Source organism: Lissotriton helveticus, chromosome 2_1 (assembly GCF_964261635.1).
Source record: "Lissotriton helveticus chromosome 2_1, aLisHel1.1, whole genome shotgun sequence".
Taxonomy (NCBI): Eukaryota; Metazoa; Chordata; class Amphibia; order Caudata; family Salamandridae; genus Lissotriton; species Lissotriton helveticus.
In genome coordinates this window covers 464,935,165-464,953,000 of record NC_136059.1, presented here as the reverse complement: position 1 = coordinate 464,953,000, position 17,836 = coordinate 464,935,165, and the positions used below count along the sequence as shown (strand labels likewise).

The 17,836-nt window shown below is 45.0% G+C and overlaps 1 protein-coding gene across 1 annotated transcript in view; it reads right to left on the bottom strand.

Moving 5' to 3' along the window:
• The window catches only part of MAP3K1 (mitogen-activated protein kinase kinase kinase 1), a 563,015-nt gene that overhangs the window by 58,780 nt on the left and 486,399 nt on the right, over positions 1-17,836 (bottom strand). The window contains exons 17-18 of the mRNA XM_078675109.1: positions 10,741-10,872; positions 8,575-8,717 (exon numbers count right to left, since the gene is read on the bottom strand). Coding sequence (XP_078531235.1) covers positions 8,575-8,717; positions 10,741-10,872 — 275 coding nt within the window. The remainder of the gene's footprint in view (positions 1-8,574; positions 8,718-10,740; positions 10,873-17,836) is intronic.

Sequence of the window (17,836 nt, the reverse complement as noted above, 5' to 3'; positions counted from 1 at the left end):
AGATGCACCACACTGAACCCGGCAACTCTGTTACCCTTGCCAGAGAACGATCCCAATGTGCACCCCGTGCATGACTGCGTGACTCTTACGGACGAACAGACCAGGAGTAGGGTCGATCTCAGAGACACGGCTTTCCCTGACCCCGACGGGGAACTGTGGGTGGACAGTTCTTGCATCAAACTCTCCGATGGTACCACTTCCGCTGCCTATGCAGTCACCACGGCTCGAACCGTAGTAGAAACAGCCCGCATCACCCAGCGATCTGCCCAGGCAGCGGAACTGATTGCTTTGACACGAGCCTGCATCCTGGCAACAGGAACCACAGCAAACATTTACACCGACAGCCAGTATGCCTTCGGGGTGGTTCACCATTTTGGGCTCCTTTGGAGGGAAAGGGGATTCTTGACCTCACACGGCACACCCATTTTGCACGGGGATCTAGTCTCCGCCTTAATCGAAGCTGTCCTCCTCCCCAACAAGCTTGCCGTCATCAAATGCCAGGCACACAAGAAGGTGACAGACATTATTGGACAGGGAAATGCACTAGCCGACATCACCGCCCGAACGACAGCTGAAAATAGGACGACAACACATATGTACGTGACCAGATCACAAGCGGAAAAATGGACTGACGTTGGAGACACTATCAGGGACATTCAAACGGCTAGCACACAACACGAGTTGACTGAATGGACACGGGTGGGATTGAAAGACGATGAAGGCTGCTGGCGGACAAAAGACACGAACAAATGGTTGCTACCTGATTCATACTTGATTCCCATATTGACCATGGCACACTCCCCTGCCCACATAGGATCAGCCCCCATGATCGAACTTGTCTCCAGGGTTTGGCACAATGATAAGATCCCAGATTCCGCCAAACGCCTGGTCCAACAATGCTTAATATGCCTGCAACACAACCCCGGGAAAGGAACTGTAGTACCCCGGGGGGGATTTGGGGTCCCAAACCACCCATTTGAAGTCCTGCAGATGGACTACATCCAGCTAGACAGATGCCAAGGCCTGAAATATGTACTTGTTGTGGTGTGCGCATTTAGCAAGTGGGTGGAAGCATATCCAACCCGTGACAACACCGCTATGGCCACTGCAAAGGTTCTGTTAAAGGAGTTTTTCCCCCGTTATGGCCTCTGTCGTGTTTTATGGAGTGATAATGGCCCCCACTTCATAGCCAAAGTTATCCAGCTCATCCTAAATGGGTTGGGTATTAAACAGAAATTCCACGCAGTCTTCCACCCCCAATCTGCTGGACTTGTCGAACGACACAATGCCACACTAAAGCTTAAACTGGCCAAAATAGTGGCTACCACGGGCCTGAAATGGCCAGACGCCCTCCCACTGGCATTGCTATCGATGCGCTCTACCCCCACCCGACATCACTTAACTCCTTATGAAGTTGTCTTCGGTCGACCCATGAGCGTCTGGTCTGCCCCGAAACCAACTTCCATTCATGACGTTCCGGACGTCCTAATGTCTGATTATCTGTATAAATTGACTGAAACTCTGTCTGTCATTCATCAGCAGGTGCAGCAGGCCATCCCCGATGCTTCTAGGGGTCCGGGTCACGCCATCCAGCCGGGGGACTTCGTGCTGATCCGAAATTTTCAGCGATCAAAGAGTTTGGAACCCCGGTGGACGGGCCCCTGGCAAGTGCTGATCACCACCCGGACCGCACTTCGAGTGGAGGGGAAGAAGCACTGGCTGCACGCCCATCACTGCAAAAAGGTCTCCCCAGCCCTGGCCACGACAGACACCGTCAACACCCAAGAAGAGCTCCTGAACCAGGACCGACCATCGTTGAATTGCTATCCTGACACAGAGACACTTGAACTTTCAAAACATCCTGACCCCACTGTACCATCTCGAGAAGGGTATTTCCTGCGTCGAAAGGAGGGAGCTTCGGCTAAGTAGGCCACGGACTAGGTTAAAGGATCTCAGAACGGTGACCCAAACTACCAAGGGTTACCTGGAGAGAAGCTAAACTAAGTCTGTGGTCCTGCCCACTACCGAGCACCTTGAAAACGAAGATGATGGAAGCGCCAGATAGGAAGATGATGGAAGCGCCAAATAAGAAGCCGACGGAGACAGCAGGAAATACCCACTACAGAAATCCGAGAACAGACAGACTTCATCGCTCAAAGACGATTGCACTCTTCATCACAATCCTCTTCTGTTTTCTCCTCATGACCACGCTCTGGATTATGGAAGAACATGCGCCTGCTCACGAAACATTCCTAACCACTGCTCAACCTACCACCATGAAGGAACATTATCTGATTTCGCTCTCTCCTCAACTAAGAGAGAGGCGAAGGGAGTTTTGGAACAACTCTTTCGTGCAGCTACTTCACCAGCACAATCTTGCCACCAATACCACCAACTGCTGGATCTGTGGGTTGCTACCCCATGCCACTGGACATTCAATACCATTCATCCCTTCACCCTTCTCTGTCCACGGCTCCTGCCTTGCTTGGCTGATCCTCCTGCAAGAGAGCTATAAGGACAATGCCACCTCCAGCAGAACTGCAGCACATTCTTCTCACGGGGTCGGGCGAAACAAGACAAAGACACACTTCTGCCCGCTGACCCCCAGCGACTCAATCCACATGGACATCCCTGAAAAAGAACGAATTGAAATGCAGGTGTTCAACAATCCAACCAGACCCACCTTCTCCTATCTGCGGAAACGAACGGCTGCCACTCTGACTGTGGCCCTATCGGTCATCAACGTCACAGGCCACATGTGTGTAGAAGGACTTGGGACGCAGCTGGTGGGCCGCAGCGCTTGCCGCTTTACCAGAACTTTGGATTCCACGGACCCACCTTCCTTTGTGTCGTCCCCAAACATGTATTTCGTCTGCGGCACAAAAGCCTACACCTGGCTCCCCAAAGGCTGGGGGGGCACTTGTTTCATCTCCTTCTTCCTTCCCCCGACTTATGTGGCACCAGCGAATCACCATAGACAAAAACGAGCCGAAGACATTGAGCAAGCCGACTCAACGGGAGCGCAGTTCCTCGATGCTATGAAAGGACTCGTCCCCCTCTGGGGCCCGATGGCAAACAGCCGTGCCATCCGACATCTGACTCAGGCAGTTGAGACAACCATGAACATCACAGCTGGTATCTTTGCTAACAACACTGCTGAGCTCCAAGCGGTCCGTCTGGTGGCTCTTCAGAACCGCCTTGTTCTAGATGTGGTTCTGGCGGACCGTGGAGGAGCATGCCGCATTATTGGGTCCAGCTGTTGTACATACATACCGGACAACTCACCCTCAGTGTACAAAGCCATCGAACATCTTCACAGACTCTCTTCAGAAGTCCGCCAAGAACAAGAAGAATGGTCACTCGGTGGTTGGTTCTGGGACACCGTTAAGAACTGGGGCTGGAGACTGCTCACCATTATCCTGGTTCCTGTAGTTGTAATATGTGGTTTATGCTTAGGAATTCAATGTCTGCCACCTCTGTGTTCTTTATATGCAAGTTGTATTTTCCCCAAAACTGTGGACTTTGGAAACGAACACATGAGAGCGTTGTATGATGTCGAGGTTAGGAATTTGATGAAAATTGACATTGAGTAAGCAAGTTGGCTAGATATGTTGAAAAGGGAGGACTGTTGAAAGTTAGGCTGAAACCGTCAACATTATCGGCGCCCTCTTGCTCTTCTCGAACCCTTTCACGCACATAAACAGTCGCCATTTTGAACACCATGGCTTCCCTGCCCCTTTGCTGATAGCCAGCGCGTCTCTCTCCCTCTCCTAGCCTCGCAGGCACCCCCTACCCCCCCCCGCATACCGACAACCCCCTCGCCCTGACATGCCTCGGGTCATAAACCCCTCTTCAGCGCAGCTTTGCCTCGGAATCCCATCCTGTTCCCAGCACGACACCTCCCTTCATTCCTTTCATGGTCCCAGGTCCTTTGATACAAACCCTTTTTTCCCTGTGTGCCCGTTTGTCTTCCTCGTTCCCAGGCCACCACCTGACTCTGCGGATACAGTTTATTGCCCCCAGTACAGTAGGAAGCTTCCTCCCATTAAAGGACCCTCGGGTCAATCAAAGCCCCCACCCTACGAGATCCGATCGAACCCCACACATTCCGTGAATCGGCGGAATATCCAGCTGCGCGATGATCATCACCTGTTGTGACCGGGGTGGGGACTTCAACTGTAACTATGTGTGGGAACGGGCCTGAAGGGGAGGTTCCGAGGATGTCTTTCCGTACATCAAAGGATTAACGAGAATGTGTTACATGCAATAAAGTGATTAACTTGTGTATAAGAGGCCAGGCCTCAGAGATGCAGACAGAGCACCTCAGAACGATACCTGCTGTCCGTTTTGCTGTGTTCTCCTCCGGAGAGAATAAAAACCTTGTTTCCTGCCTTCCAGTCTCCAGCGCCTGCCTCTTCAATAGTTAACTTCTTTGTGGGTTCAAGAGGAGACACCGCCGGGCAATACTTAAGGATCTTATGTTCTGGTTGGTAGCGTCACCCCTTTTAACATAGTAAAGCCTAGTTCGTGAAGTAGGTGGATGGTGACCTGAATATGTTCGTGACGAGTGGCACTCTTGATGAGCCAGTTGTCTAGATAGGGGAAGAAGTGGATGTCTCGTCTGCGCAGGTGAGCAGTCACCGCCGCAAAGCACTTGGTAAAAACCCTGGGTGCAGTAGTGACTCGGAAGGGAAGTACTTTGAACTGATAATGCTGTCCGCCAACTACAAATCTGAGGTACCAGCGATGTGCTGGATAGATTGGAAATAGGCGTCCTTGAGGTGGAGTGCGCCATGAAGTCCCCTTGTTGCAGTAGCAGGATGACATTGTTAAGCGTGACCATGTGAAAGTGCTCTGAGAGAATGTATCCGTTTAAGGACCTGAGGTCCAAAATTGGTCTGATTATACTTCCTTATCCTCAAAAAGGATGGGTCAAAGAGAAGACTCCCTTGCCCTGTTGATGGTGAGGGACGGGTTTCTATGGCTCCTTTTTGGAGGCGCATTTGTACCTCTTCCCTAAGCAGCTGCTGATGTTGTGGTGAGAGTTTGTGTTTGCGAGGTGCAATGGTGGGAAGTGTGGAAGCGAGCTCCAGACAATAACCATGTTGATTAAAATCCAATAACCACTAATCGGAGGTGACGTTCCGCTAGGTGGGAAAGAACATTTGTAGATAACACCGACTGGTGTTATGTGGTCGGGAGAAGGAGGGGTAAGCCAGGGCTTAGTAGTGAAGGCAGCTCCTTCGAATTAGCCACCTTTACCTCTTCCCTAGGAGTGGTTACCTCTGTAGGAACATCGAAAATAGCCTCTGGGAGGTGTGTGTGGACATTGGTAGGAGGCAGAGGTTTCTTGGAACCTCCACAATAGGATGCACAGCTAAAGGATCCACAAGGGGTAGGGGTTTGAAGGGTACCAATTGCTTTAGTTGTCTCAGTGTCCTTCCTAATGTTTTCTGATAATTGGTCACCCTGCGGCAAAGAGATGTTGCCCATTGAAGGGCAGGATGAGTACAATTCGTAGGACCTCTGGTTTGAAACCAGAGACAGAGCAATGCATGCATGTGCAAGAGGACACTTGAGTTAACCCCCGAGCAGCAGTGTCCGTAGCATCTAGAGCCCAGCAGATGGTGGTGTTTGAGGTTTGTTTCCCCTCAGAGACTATCTTGAATCCTCTTTTCTTGAACTCTTCTGGAAGATATTGAAGGAGTTATTCCATTCATTCCAATGGGAATGTTTATATCTGGAAAGCAGCCAAATGGAATTGGCAAACCGCTAATGGTTGACAGATTGTGCAGCTACTCTCTTACCTGCGGCATCAATCCTCTTAAGTTTTTTAGTTTAAGTTTTATATAGCGCAAACTAGACCCGAGACATTGGGTATCAGAGCGCTTTACATGAACACCAGTTTCGTTACATGAGGACACATTCACATTTTTGTAGGCATGTGGAGGAGCATCAGCAGTGGTTAGAGAGTTGTTGCTTTTGCGGGCTGTAGCAATCACTAGGGAGTCAGGTGGAAGCTGGCCCTGGATGCACAGAGGGTAATTTGTGGAAGCTCTATATTAATGGCCACCCTTGGTGTTGAGACTGACACGTACGGGTCATGAAAAATCGTTGGGGTGTGACAGAATATGCCTTTAAGCATGGGGAAGATGAGGAGCGGTGGTTGGAGGTTTGTCTCAAAAAGGAAACCCTCCTCTAATGGCTCAGTATGGAAATCCATTTTGTGGAAGGAGGGGCAAGCATCACAAGCAGACCTGTGTTCTGAGGAGAGACAAGTTGCAGACCTGATGGAGATTGGTCCTAGGATATTTTTGCCTGACAATAAGGACAGCAGCGAAAGGACGTTGTGGGAGACACACGCCAGATGGAAGAAGGCCCTGAAGGGTGAAGGCCCACGTGATCCCAAAGTCGACAGAAGCAGCCCGGTCGATACAGGAGTTGGAAAAATCGAATGGAAGTGAAATAGAAACAACATCAATAATGCAGACAGAGGGAAAGAACTGTGTAAACTGAAACATTGCACCACGACATTGTTGAACAAGAGCACGAGAGCAGACGTCCGAACCAGACGCCGAAAAGAAAACAATCTAACAATAGAGTCGATGACTATGTGGATTACCAGCAAGAGGAGGCATCACAATACCTAACAACTCAAAAGACTTTCTTAGAAGAAAAACTACTTGCAAACATCCTGGCCCAACACCTCATGTCAGGATTATGCACACCATATGTATTTACAGCCACACATGCCTTGACCATTTTTTTTCTTTTCTTTCATCTTAACCTTTTTGACAAACTGTGATTACACTTCTCTCCCACACTTCTAGAGCTGCCTTTCTATGAATGCTTTCAGAGGCAGCCTAATGTTGGGATTTTTTTTTATATGAATTGAAGACTGTAGTCCAAGGTCAGTCCAGAGCACCAATGAGCTGTCAAAATATCTTCATAGCAACAAAACAAAAATCTCCACACACGTTCTCTCATCATGCTGTCATGTGGAAGTAGCTGTTTCTCAAGAGCAGTGGTGGCACATCTGTCTGGTTCACAGTTAGACTACCACAGAACCATATGAATCCAAAAGAAGCTTGAACATACTTGTATAATCAGTCATAAATTAATTTCTCTAATTTATACCACTCAAGTGTCAAAACTGATGGAGATAGTGTAGCATCTGTGGCCAGGAAGGTTAATGTACATGTCTTCCTCACTTACTGTGCTAACTGCAACTCTTTATGTGAAGATAATGAGAGAAAGTCTGATTAAAGAAGGACTTTAATTTGAATGTTAAAACCAACAAGGTACCCAACACGATCTTCAGGAAATTTCCTACTAAATTATGAGCCTTGTGTCGGTGATCAGCACAAACATGATGCACTTTCCTCTAAGGACAGCCTTAAAAATTAAATGTACTAGACCATGCATGCCAGGAATATAGTAGGGCTGGAATCCCAAGTAATAGCTGATACCTCAAGAGTTTCAACCAAATGTGATTTTGACATCTAGGCTGTCAAACACAGATTTTGAAATTATTACCAGCTTTATCAAGGAAGAAGTTTTTCGGTGTACCATTAAAATCTTGAATGAAACAAAACATTCATAGAGTTCACTTCTACTCAAAGGGTGTCCAGTGGCTGACTGCTGAAAGTGTGGTCAAAGGCTTAGCCCTCTGCTTAGAATAACCAGACATTTAGAGATATTCCAACTACTCACTGTCAGACTTCGTCCTAATAAAAGCCAGTATCTTAGGAGGCCCTAATGGCAATGGCCACAATGGCAAATATAGAGGTCATTAATCTGTACCTTTGGGGTAGATTTCGTTTAACAGACCCCAAAAGTATCAAGTTCTCTCTTGCGGCATCTTGGCATGGAGGAATATGAAGTCAAAGACCATGTGATAATTCCCAATTATTGCCGATTAGAAGCATCCGACAGGACATACAGCTTTGGCACAGGTGAAAGGATACAGAGATGGGGACTGGTATTAGCCCTTGAAGGAGATCATTTCCTCATTTGTTTCTTATTACAGAGGGAAATAATCCTTAACTAGTGTTTCTTAATGACCCAATGCCTCACCTGGTAAACATGCTGAAATGGTATGATTATGGTTAGGCAAGAAGGACACTGAAAATTCACATATAAACCCGAAGAGGCCTATTGCTGGAAATTTCCAGAAGCCCTTTTAACTGACAAGAGAGATGGGGAAAACAACCAGTTTTCTTACAAAGAAAAGAAAAGGGAAAGAAATAAAATTGAAAATTGTAAAATCGTTAAAAAGTACTGAAAAGGTTGAAGTAACAACTACAGGTGTTTCAAGTTTATCATACCGGAGAATACAGAGAACAGCAAAGCACCCACCATTATACAGGTCATGTTATTTACTTACAGTGGAATGTCCTTAACATGTGAAGAAAAGCAACAAATAAAGAGTATGAAAGCTAACAGATTATAGTGCTGCTGATGCACTGTAATGATACATCACACTTTTAAAGGGTTCAAGCATGCTGTTCATTGTATTCACCAAGATAATGCCACTGATGATAATGGCCATCAAACGGAAATGGGCTGTAATACCTCTGGTGCCATAAATGCAATGGTCCCCAGCAATTGTCCTTGAAACTCTCCGGCACCGGTTCCCTTTGATGCTAGTCTTGCAGCTGCTCCAAAATCTGCAATCCGTAGCCTCTGACCAGTGCTGTCAATGAGGAGATTTGCACCTGGCAAAACAATAAAACTAGATTAACCTCTGCATCTCTTTCTGTTATTTACATTTCTGCTATGTCAACACAGGTCTCTAAGCACTTTGCCATTCTAGATCTTTGGCATAGTGAACATGTAGATATGGTTATTCGATGACTCTAGGTGACCAGTGATCCCATTTTACAGGCTTGGGCTTTTCTTTAATACACTTGGAGCTGTAATCCTAGTTTATTTCCACTGAACCAATTAAGACTAACACCTGAAAAGAATGATTTGTAAAAATAAAAACGCCAGGACTAGACATGGTAGGTCTGATGATATGGAGTCATCTAGTTATATTAGAGACAAATGTGGTTTATTGCAGAAGGCAAGAATGGTGGTGAAATAAGAGGACTGCTTCAAACTTTATAATTTCCAACAAAATATAACTGACGAAGAACAGTCAAAGTGGCCAAACCAAAGCATACTACAATATAAAACTAATTTAACCACTATTACAGGTCAATGCCAAACAGTCTTTTTAGTACAAAATGTGTAAATAAAGACTTGGAAAATAACCATAAAATAGTAGTTTACAAGAGCGCTAGATAGTTCTCCAGGAGATGAACAAACACATGAAGGAGAGGTTCGACCTAAAAAGCACAGTCATGGCTTGATGTACAACCAGGCAATTTCAAACTGTTCTTATAAAACAATGTATCAATGAAGAGAAAATTAAATTCAAAGTCTTATTTAGGTGCAGCAAAGTGGGCTCTTCAGTACTAAAAAGTTGTGTCATTTTACCTATATATAATTTGGATATTTCCAGCATGAGAAAGACAAATCACCCATCTTCAGGAAGATTGATCAGGTACTTTTAACCTAATTCTCCATGTTATCCAGTAGAGTTAAGAACTCAGAAAATTTGGCTGACCTAAAGCATGGAAATATTTACACACTGACGAGGTCAACAAAACCTTTCCAAAACTTTGGGTTATGGGACAAAACATGGGAATATGTAGATGCTTTTGGAAATGTAGGCAATTTCAATTTATCTAAAGTCAAAAGGAAATCCCCAAATTTCTGAATTTAGTGAAGTAACATGGAAGTAGCCAGGTTAATCTCAAAACGCTAATAAATTGACAATTGTGAAGTATTACACAAAAACTAAAGAGCCATGACTGTAGACAACCATGAGTTTTATTAAGAAAAGTTTTAAAGACAACCTTTTATCGAACCAGCAGATAGTGGAGAGAAACCCGTACATGGAATACAGGATATCCAACATTAGCCAAAACAGAATATGCACAGCCAAGTTGTCAACTTTGCAATTTGTTTAGCAAGTACTGACTGAGGCTGGCATATATAATCTCCATTGCAATATTCTAATCCACACACAGTCCTAAACACCACTTTTAGAACTCTGAGGAAAAGATAGAGGGAGAATTGTTTTCAAGGTACCCTGGTGATAAAAAAAAAAAACCTTTATCCACCAATCTTGCACTTGAGCAAAAAAATATTTATTTGTCCATCAAGGAGCTCAAATTCATCACCTGTGCTACAACCCTGGGCAGCTGTCCAATGACTCTGGCCATAGTATCTGATCCTCACTATCTTATCCTGCATTTTTGATAGGCTCAACATTACAAATATTTGTCCGTTATGATGAGCTACTGATCAAATGGAAGTGAAGTGAGAAAATCATTTAAGAACATTTGCTCTGGTAGGATGCAACTTGAAAATCAGTGTAATATTGTCTGCACAAAGTTAAACAGATGTGTACATTTCACCAAGAGCAACGCTCTGATGCTGCCACCAGTGGTACATATCACTTTAAACTTCCGTTTGTCTTTAATCTGTTGTATCAGCTGGGACAAGTTCACTAATAGTATTGCACTAGTGTAGTCAAAGATTATATAACAGCCCATATATAGAATCCAATTTAAAAACTGCTAACTGATTTTAAGAGTAATTTGTATAGAAAATCTCCAACTGACTAAAAATGCTTTATGAACATGCTTAGAACTGTATCAGATATATATATACATTAAACAGATTTACCTTTGATGTCTCTATGAATAATCTGGTTCTCATGGAGATATGAAAGACCACGCAGTAGTTGTTCAGTGTAGTTAATGATCACAGTTTCTTTAAAAGCTCCATATTTACTGAGTAAATGAGCGACTGATCCACCTGCAAATTTGTGACAAATTAATTTGTGCTTAACTCACTTTTAACAGTCAATACAGAGATCGTTCCAAAAGAAACAAGCATTTGCAATGCAACAGGTCTCGCATTAGTTAGAGTTAGAGAATTTGGCATTGTTTATATTTAGCTGGATATCTTTGCTGGTTTGTGCACTGTGTGTGTTAGGGAATGTTAGGTTTGTATGTATCTATGGAGTAAGTATGTGTATGATAGCATTCCCATGCCATGTTTACATTGCAAGTGAGGCTAACAGTAGACATATACACAGAGGCAAACATACAGAGAGACACATGCACCGATACACACAGAGACAAACGTACACAGAGACAGACACGCACATAGAAACATACAGAGACGCACAGACAGACACGCATAGAGACTGACACACGTATAGAGATGCACACACAGACAGAGACACACATAGAAACAAAGATGCACACACAGAGAAGAGACGTACTTACAGAGACAAATGCATATATAGAGACGCACACAGAGATAGAGACGCACACACAGAAAAATAAAAGCAGATAGAGACGCACACCGAGAGACAGAAACACACACAGAGATGCACACACAGATACAGAAACGCGCTCACAGCAAAAAACACACGCAGACAGATATGCACACAAGACAGAGACATGCACACAGACACAGAAACGCACACACAGAGATAGAGGCGTATACATAAAGAGATGCGCACACAGACAGACACGCACACAGAGACTGTGACACACACACAGACTGAGACACACAGAGATACACAGACACACAGATAGATGGTTTGGTAGCTAAATGGGCCAAGGCATCCGCTACAGGGGCTTGTGCTTAACCTTACGTTTACAGTTGTTTTTAACTGCATCCTGACCCCTTACTTGCTCCCACAGGTGCGGATATGTTGCCCCTCTGTGTTTAAATACAGTACAAGGCAATAAAAGATAGTTATCTTGTAGGAGTAATAAAAGGTCACGGCATGTGGGGCCTGGAGTGTCTAGAGATAGTGTGAAATGTGTGGCTGTTTGCAAAGGACGCGTAAAAGTTTTAGGTAAACATGATAGGGATATGCAAAAGTGAATTGTATTGCGTGTGAAACAGTATTTGTTAGTTTTTATAAAAACTATTATCTGAATAAGCTAAAAAGATGTGTGTAAACACATTGTAAAAAAATATCATCAAACAGGTATGCGTTTCATAGTGTAGGCACCTTAATAAATTGTTATTTGTACAATTAAGATGTCTTAATAATATTGCGACTTTGTAATATATAATTATTGATTTAAATGCTACTAACTGACTACGGTAGAGTAGTAACATACAATTAGCATTATGAAAGGCAATATGTGAAAATGCCTTTATATGCGCACGTGTATCTGTAATTTAGCATATCGTGTGCATGCAAACGTAAGCATATTTATATTACATTATTTAGTGAACAGCTTTATAGGTTAGATGCATTGTTGTATTTGTTTTAAGTAAGAGCAACGCAATGCAGTACGGATAGGTAATGCAAAATATTAGTAATTTTGTCTTTTGTTTGTTTCTGCATTGTGTTGGTTTGTAAGATGAGGTTTATCTGTAGATCTAGGATTAATGCAACAGTTATTGTGTTTAGATGGACTATACCGGTGCTACCTATAATACAGTCCGTGGATTACTATCGGACCAGCAGGCCTTTATTGGCAACTGGCGGACCTTCCCATGCCATGTTTACATTGCCAGTTAGTGGTATTAAAGGTTAAGGGCAGAACAAATAATACATCAACAGTTTGGCCTGCAATGGGTCCATCTGCAGGGTACCGCACCAAGCCACAAACTTATCCCAGCATCTCACATATACAAAGATTTTGTGGAAGGGCAACTGGCTGCGAGAATGACAGCAATAATATAGAGTGAGAGGTCAAAAGTCACTATCACCGCTCAATTGCCACAAATGTAGGTGCATTTTGCGCAGGCCTGGGTGCGAGACTCTGCCCTGCTGTCATGACAGACTATGCTTCTCAAGTGGCAGCCTGTTTGGAAAACAGATGTTCAGGCCCAGAACTTCTGGGTACCATGCACTCCTAGACAAATCCAGAGCAACTAAGATGACTTGGGCACAGTTGTTCCTGACCTTCTTCAGAACTCTGGGCAGATGTAGAGGTGGAAAGACATGCAGGAGTCCCGTACTCCACTCTGCACAACATGAGTCTCCTAGACACAGCCTTCTTAGAAACTCCAGTGCAAAAAGTGTTGACATTACACATTTACATTAGTAGCAAAGAGATAGAGCCAGGGTCCTACTGACTGCCCTGCGCCACCTCCAGGTGTAACTGCCATTTGTGATCCGCTAAGCGTCATCAGCTGAGTGTGTCTGACCCACCACCATAACCCCCCAGTGTTTAAAGATCCTGCCAGGAAGTGTTTAATCGGGGAAATGCCCCGATGAGTCAGACAATTCTATACACACTAGGCCTTCTTGCACAGGACCCAGGACCCCATCCCCACCCCACTTGTTGAAGACCCACATAGTTTGGATCAAAGAGTCCACCACTTGCTGTCACACTAACAATGCTAAGAAACAGCATTTAGCTGGCAGGTGTTCTTTTTTTAGTGTGCCCAGGACAAAAAAAAACCCTGGTGGGGCCTTTCATCCCATTTCCTTCTACATGGATCCACTCTCCCAAACAGTGTACCAATGCACCCTCTACTGATGACGCAATCTTTCCTCATCTTTACTAAGAAACAAACTATTAGTGTTAAAGAGCATAAAACTAAAGTGAAGCGGACTGCACAATTTCTCTGAACAGACATTAAGCATTGATTGTCAAAAATGAAATCTTTGCGGACCACCAATAACCATTCAGTATAATCTCCACTTTTCTTCTCATCACACTGTATCGCACGATAGCGCTTCAAGACCATATGAATGGCAATGGAGCACTGCAGAAACGTCAATGTAAATGTAAATGGCCTATTTCAGAGCTGCCTAATTTGTTGAGTGTTACTAATGTGACCTTTTGAAAGTTTCGAACTGATCGTGCTGAGTTTTCATCATGCGTCAGAGACTATTTGTTACATCTTACTTATGCTTTGCATTTCCCTTGCTTAGATTTCCCCATTGCTTAGCCACTGCATCTGGTAGAATGTTTGATGACACCGTAGAATGTTTGGTACCCGACTGCTCTGACTAGAGACAGTTGATGGCAGGCAGGATGAGCGAGAGAAGAACTGCTCCTGGTGGGGTTTTTATTATTACATCTTTGGATCATTTTGTTGTTAACTTAACCTGGATTAATCTACAATAAATCAAACCTATTTTTTACAATTGGCGACGAGGTACAGAACAGAACCTATGCGTGGAAAGAAGACGGATTTAATGAATTACTACTGCAACTAAGGAACTACTTAAAGCTGGAAAAGAAAAGGTAAATTAACTGAAACGCCCTGGTTAGCCCCACCAGTGTCCCCAATCATCTGGACAGCCTGTTATCCCAGGGTGTTTGAGTTCTGACTGCGTGATTTGGTCTGATTCGGAAGAGAACTTTAAATCAGATTGGCCTGAATTGTCAAGATTTTTAAAAAAAGGGAAGATGTGCCCCTCAAAGATACATTCTGGATTTGGTGTGCTGAACACAGAGTGCGGTGTCTGCTGTGATTTCGACGCTGGCATCTGTGAGCGGAGCACTGTGTGCGCTGTCTGCTGTGACTTCGGCAAGGGATGTTCAAGTGTTTCAAACCCGTTTACCGCTCTAAGGCCATGTGCAGATTTTTGCACATTTCTTGTTTTTCAATTTTTATGGCGATTTTTAAATAAGAACAACAACGACTTACGTGAGCATTGGCTCGAGCGCTCACAACGGTTTCTGAGCGTGGTCGTCTCCTTGACAACGCTGAGCATTTTCGTCTTCTCTCCGTCCATTGGAGCCGCTGATGTCATCAAGGTTGCGTGCGCAAAGAGACGTACGCGACGCAACGTAGCGTCATTGTGTCATCGGCAACTTTATTTTCTTTCAGTCATGGCTGTTTCCAGTAAAGCGGTAATCTGCGTTTATTTTGGCAGGACGACATCGCTGTTTTTGACTCTTTGTCTCGTGGCGGAACGAAGTCCTGGGTGAGTTTAATTAAAACTGTACATTTCATGTGGTACTCTGGCAATCTTTTAAACCGCTGATATGTAATTGTATGAAGGACTATGGACAACTCATACGCATTAATTTCCGTCAGCTTGGAGGAAGCTTTCAATTGAGGTCATGAACTTTTGTCATTAATGAAGAAAGCAACGGGTAATCTGTAATTTAGTGAAGTACATGTGTACTGTTGAATTTTTCTCGCTAGAATTTTCTCGCCTGTATGCACCGAGATGAAATTTGTGGTTTTCTCTGCTGGAAAGTGACATTTTGGTACTCCGTTTCATTAACCACAATCTGCGTTGACATTATGCTTTGCATTTCCCTTGCTTAGATTTCCCCATTGCTTAGCCACTGCATCTGGTAGAATGTTTGAGGACACCGTAGAATGTTTGGTACCTGACTGCTCTGACTAGAGACAGTTGATGGCAGGCAGGCTGAGCGAGAGAAGAACTGCTCCTGGTGGGGTTTTTATTATTACATCTTTGGATCATTTTGTTGTTAACTTAACTTGGATTAATCTACAATAAATCAAACCTATTTTTACCTACTGGATTCAAGAACATTATTTGTTACACTATTACACTGTGGGAGGGAGGGAATAATAGAAAGGATATTTCCGCCCACCTGTCGTATGAGCTATATCTCATGGTGTTTCAGATTGAAGTCTCAGGTTTGACACATGCAAACTCATGCTGCCTGCCAGTGAGACTGAAACACAGGCCCCCTGAAGCTGGACTCGGACATACAAGAGACTGATAAACTGTGGTTGGAAGCATGATTTCTCCCCCCCTCTCCCCACTCCCAACCAAGCCTTGTGTGTTTTGCTCTACGAATGGGCCAGTGCCACTGTGCCACCTGATCACCTATTAGCTCCTCGGGTCATAACAGAGCACCCAGAAGACAACTGTTGTGAAGCCGATCAGTTGTACATGGCCTGGCATTGGACTTAGTAATTATTCTTTCTTAGAAGTAGAAAGTGAGTGACTGAGCTACCTAGCACTCAATACGAACAGGCTTCCAGAAAGAAGACTTTTTAGAGGAAGGCGAGGACTTTGGTGTCAACACCGAGGACTGTGCTGTTGACAGGGGACACAATTTGCTGGGCTATGCATATTTGATGGACCAATATAGACTTGGAGTGTGGGGAAACATAAAAGGGCCAGCCTCGGGGCACGCTGTAAAGTTTGGGGGCTGTGAACTGTGTCTGCCTCCACAAGGCCAGTCTGTGAGCAATAGAGCAGCCGGGAGCGGAGTCATGCAACGTTACTGGAGAAGGACGAAGCCCCCTGCGGCCTCTTGCAGCAACTGCACTGGAACCTCCATTGCCTCTCCCTTCGCAACAGAAAGGCCATTTGGAATGGATCTGCTACTTTGAAACACTAACTCAGAAGTGACTGAAGCATTTCTTTTTTTATTCTAGCCTTATTCGAATTATAAAATACTTCTGAATTCAATAAGTTGTCTGGAAGCTTCGCCAAGTGGTTTCTTGATCCAAGTGTTGGGCTGGCGTTGCTAACTCTTAGCACGCGTGCTCTGAAGTCGACCTCCTGTCCCGGTCCTGTACTACTCGAATTGCAGACTAGACTGTCTCACAGCAGTCGTGTTCTCGTAGTTACGATAGTTATGCATGGCGCTAAAAACATTAGCTCCACCGGCCTTCTACAATAACAAATGATCTTGCACGCATTGCCTGGGTGCCACCGTGCAGGAACGCCTTAGACATCTGTATCTTCATTCGTCTATAGATCAGTGTGGGCAGTGCTATAACCGTACCTGCACTTTTTTTATTTTGAGAGGGAGAGTACCTGCACCTCTCAAGAGTGACGTCATACGTTTGATTGGAGAGTACCGGCACTTCTCAGAAACAAGCAGGTACTCTGGTACAGAGCGCCTGCCCTTCTATTTTCCCGTTTCAAGCACAGAGTGTAGGCTGCGGCGAGTGTCAACACGCAGGCCTAGCGCATACATCTGTCTGTCCATCTTTGCGAGTGCGACACAGTCACTTGTCCTGCACTTGACAGGCAGACAAAGCTATTGCAGAATAGCGTCTGGAAAACAAGCGAAACAAAGCCAGTGGAGGGTGGCGAGGAAAAAAAACACAAGGGAACACTCCCTAAAAACAAAGGACCCTTCCCATTGCTTATTGAGTTCAAAGGCATAACATATAGCAGCTGGCAGCAAATGGAAACTGCACTAATTTTAAAGCCGTAAAAAGCGATGAAGGGCCCTGTGGGGCAGGACAACACTGCGGCGCGGCGCCTAAATAAGACACGCTTCATTTCGTTCACAGCTTAGCCTAATGTCAGAGCACCGCTTTCCTAGCCTAGAGTTGTACGAGGCAGTGTGGGCTGCGGAGGCGACACTCTCAAGCGTTCGGGGGGCTGGGGCGACATCGCTGTTGATTTGAACATTTTTCAAGCACTTAATGAGCACAAATCGTGCCGTGATTGGTTTCCATTCGGGGGACGCAGGCACACCTGGGCAGAAACAACTTTTGCTTCTGCTGCTCCATTTCCCAGACCTTTAGCTTTGACTCCCCGGTCAGACCTATCCCTGCAGTACGCCCCCTACCTCCCTCCTTCACCGCTGCAGCCTTCCCCTGCTCTTTCCTCCGCTCTTCTCGGCCTCACTTATTGCCTGCCCTCTCTCTGCAGCCCCTTCAATTGTTTAAATAAACAAGACACTGAAGTGGTGGAGCTGGCTTCAGATCAACGCTCTCCTTCTAAAACTCGAAAAACTGGAACTGTTAAAAGTCTGATGCGATCAGGAAAACAAAGCCGCGAGTGGTGCGTGCGCCTTTCTTGCCATATGCCTTGAATTATCGCGCCCGTGTCTGGCAGCAA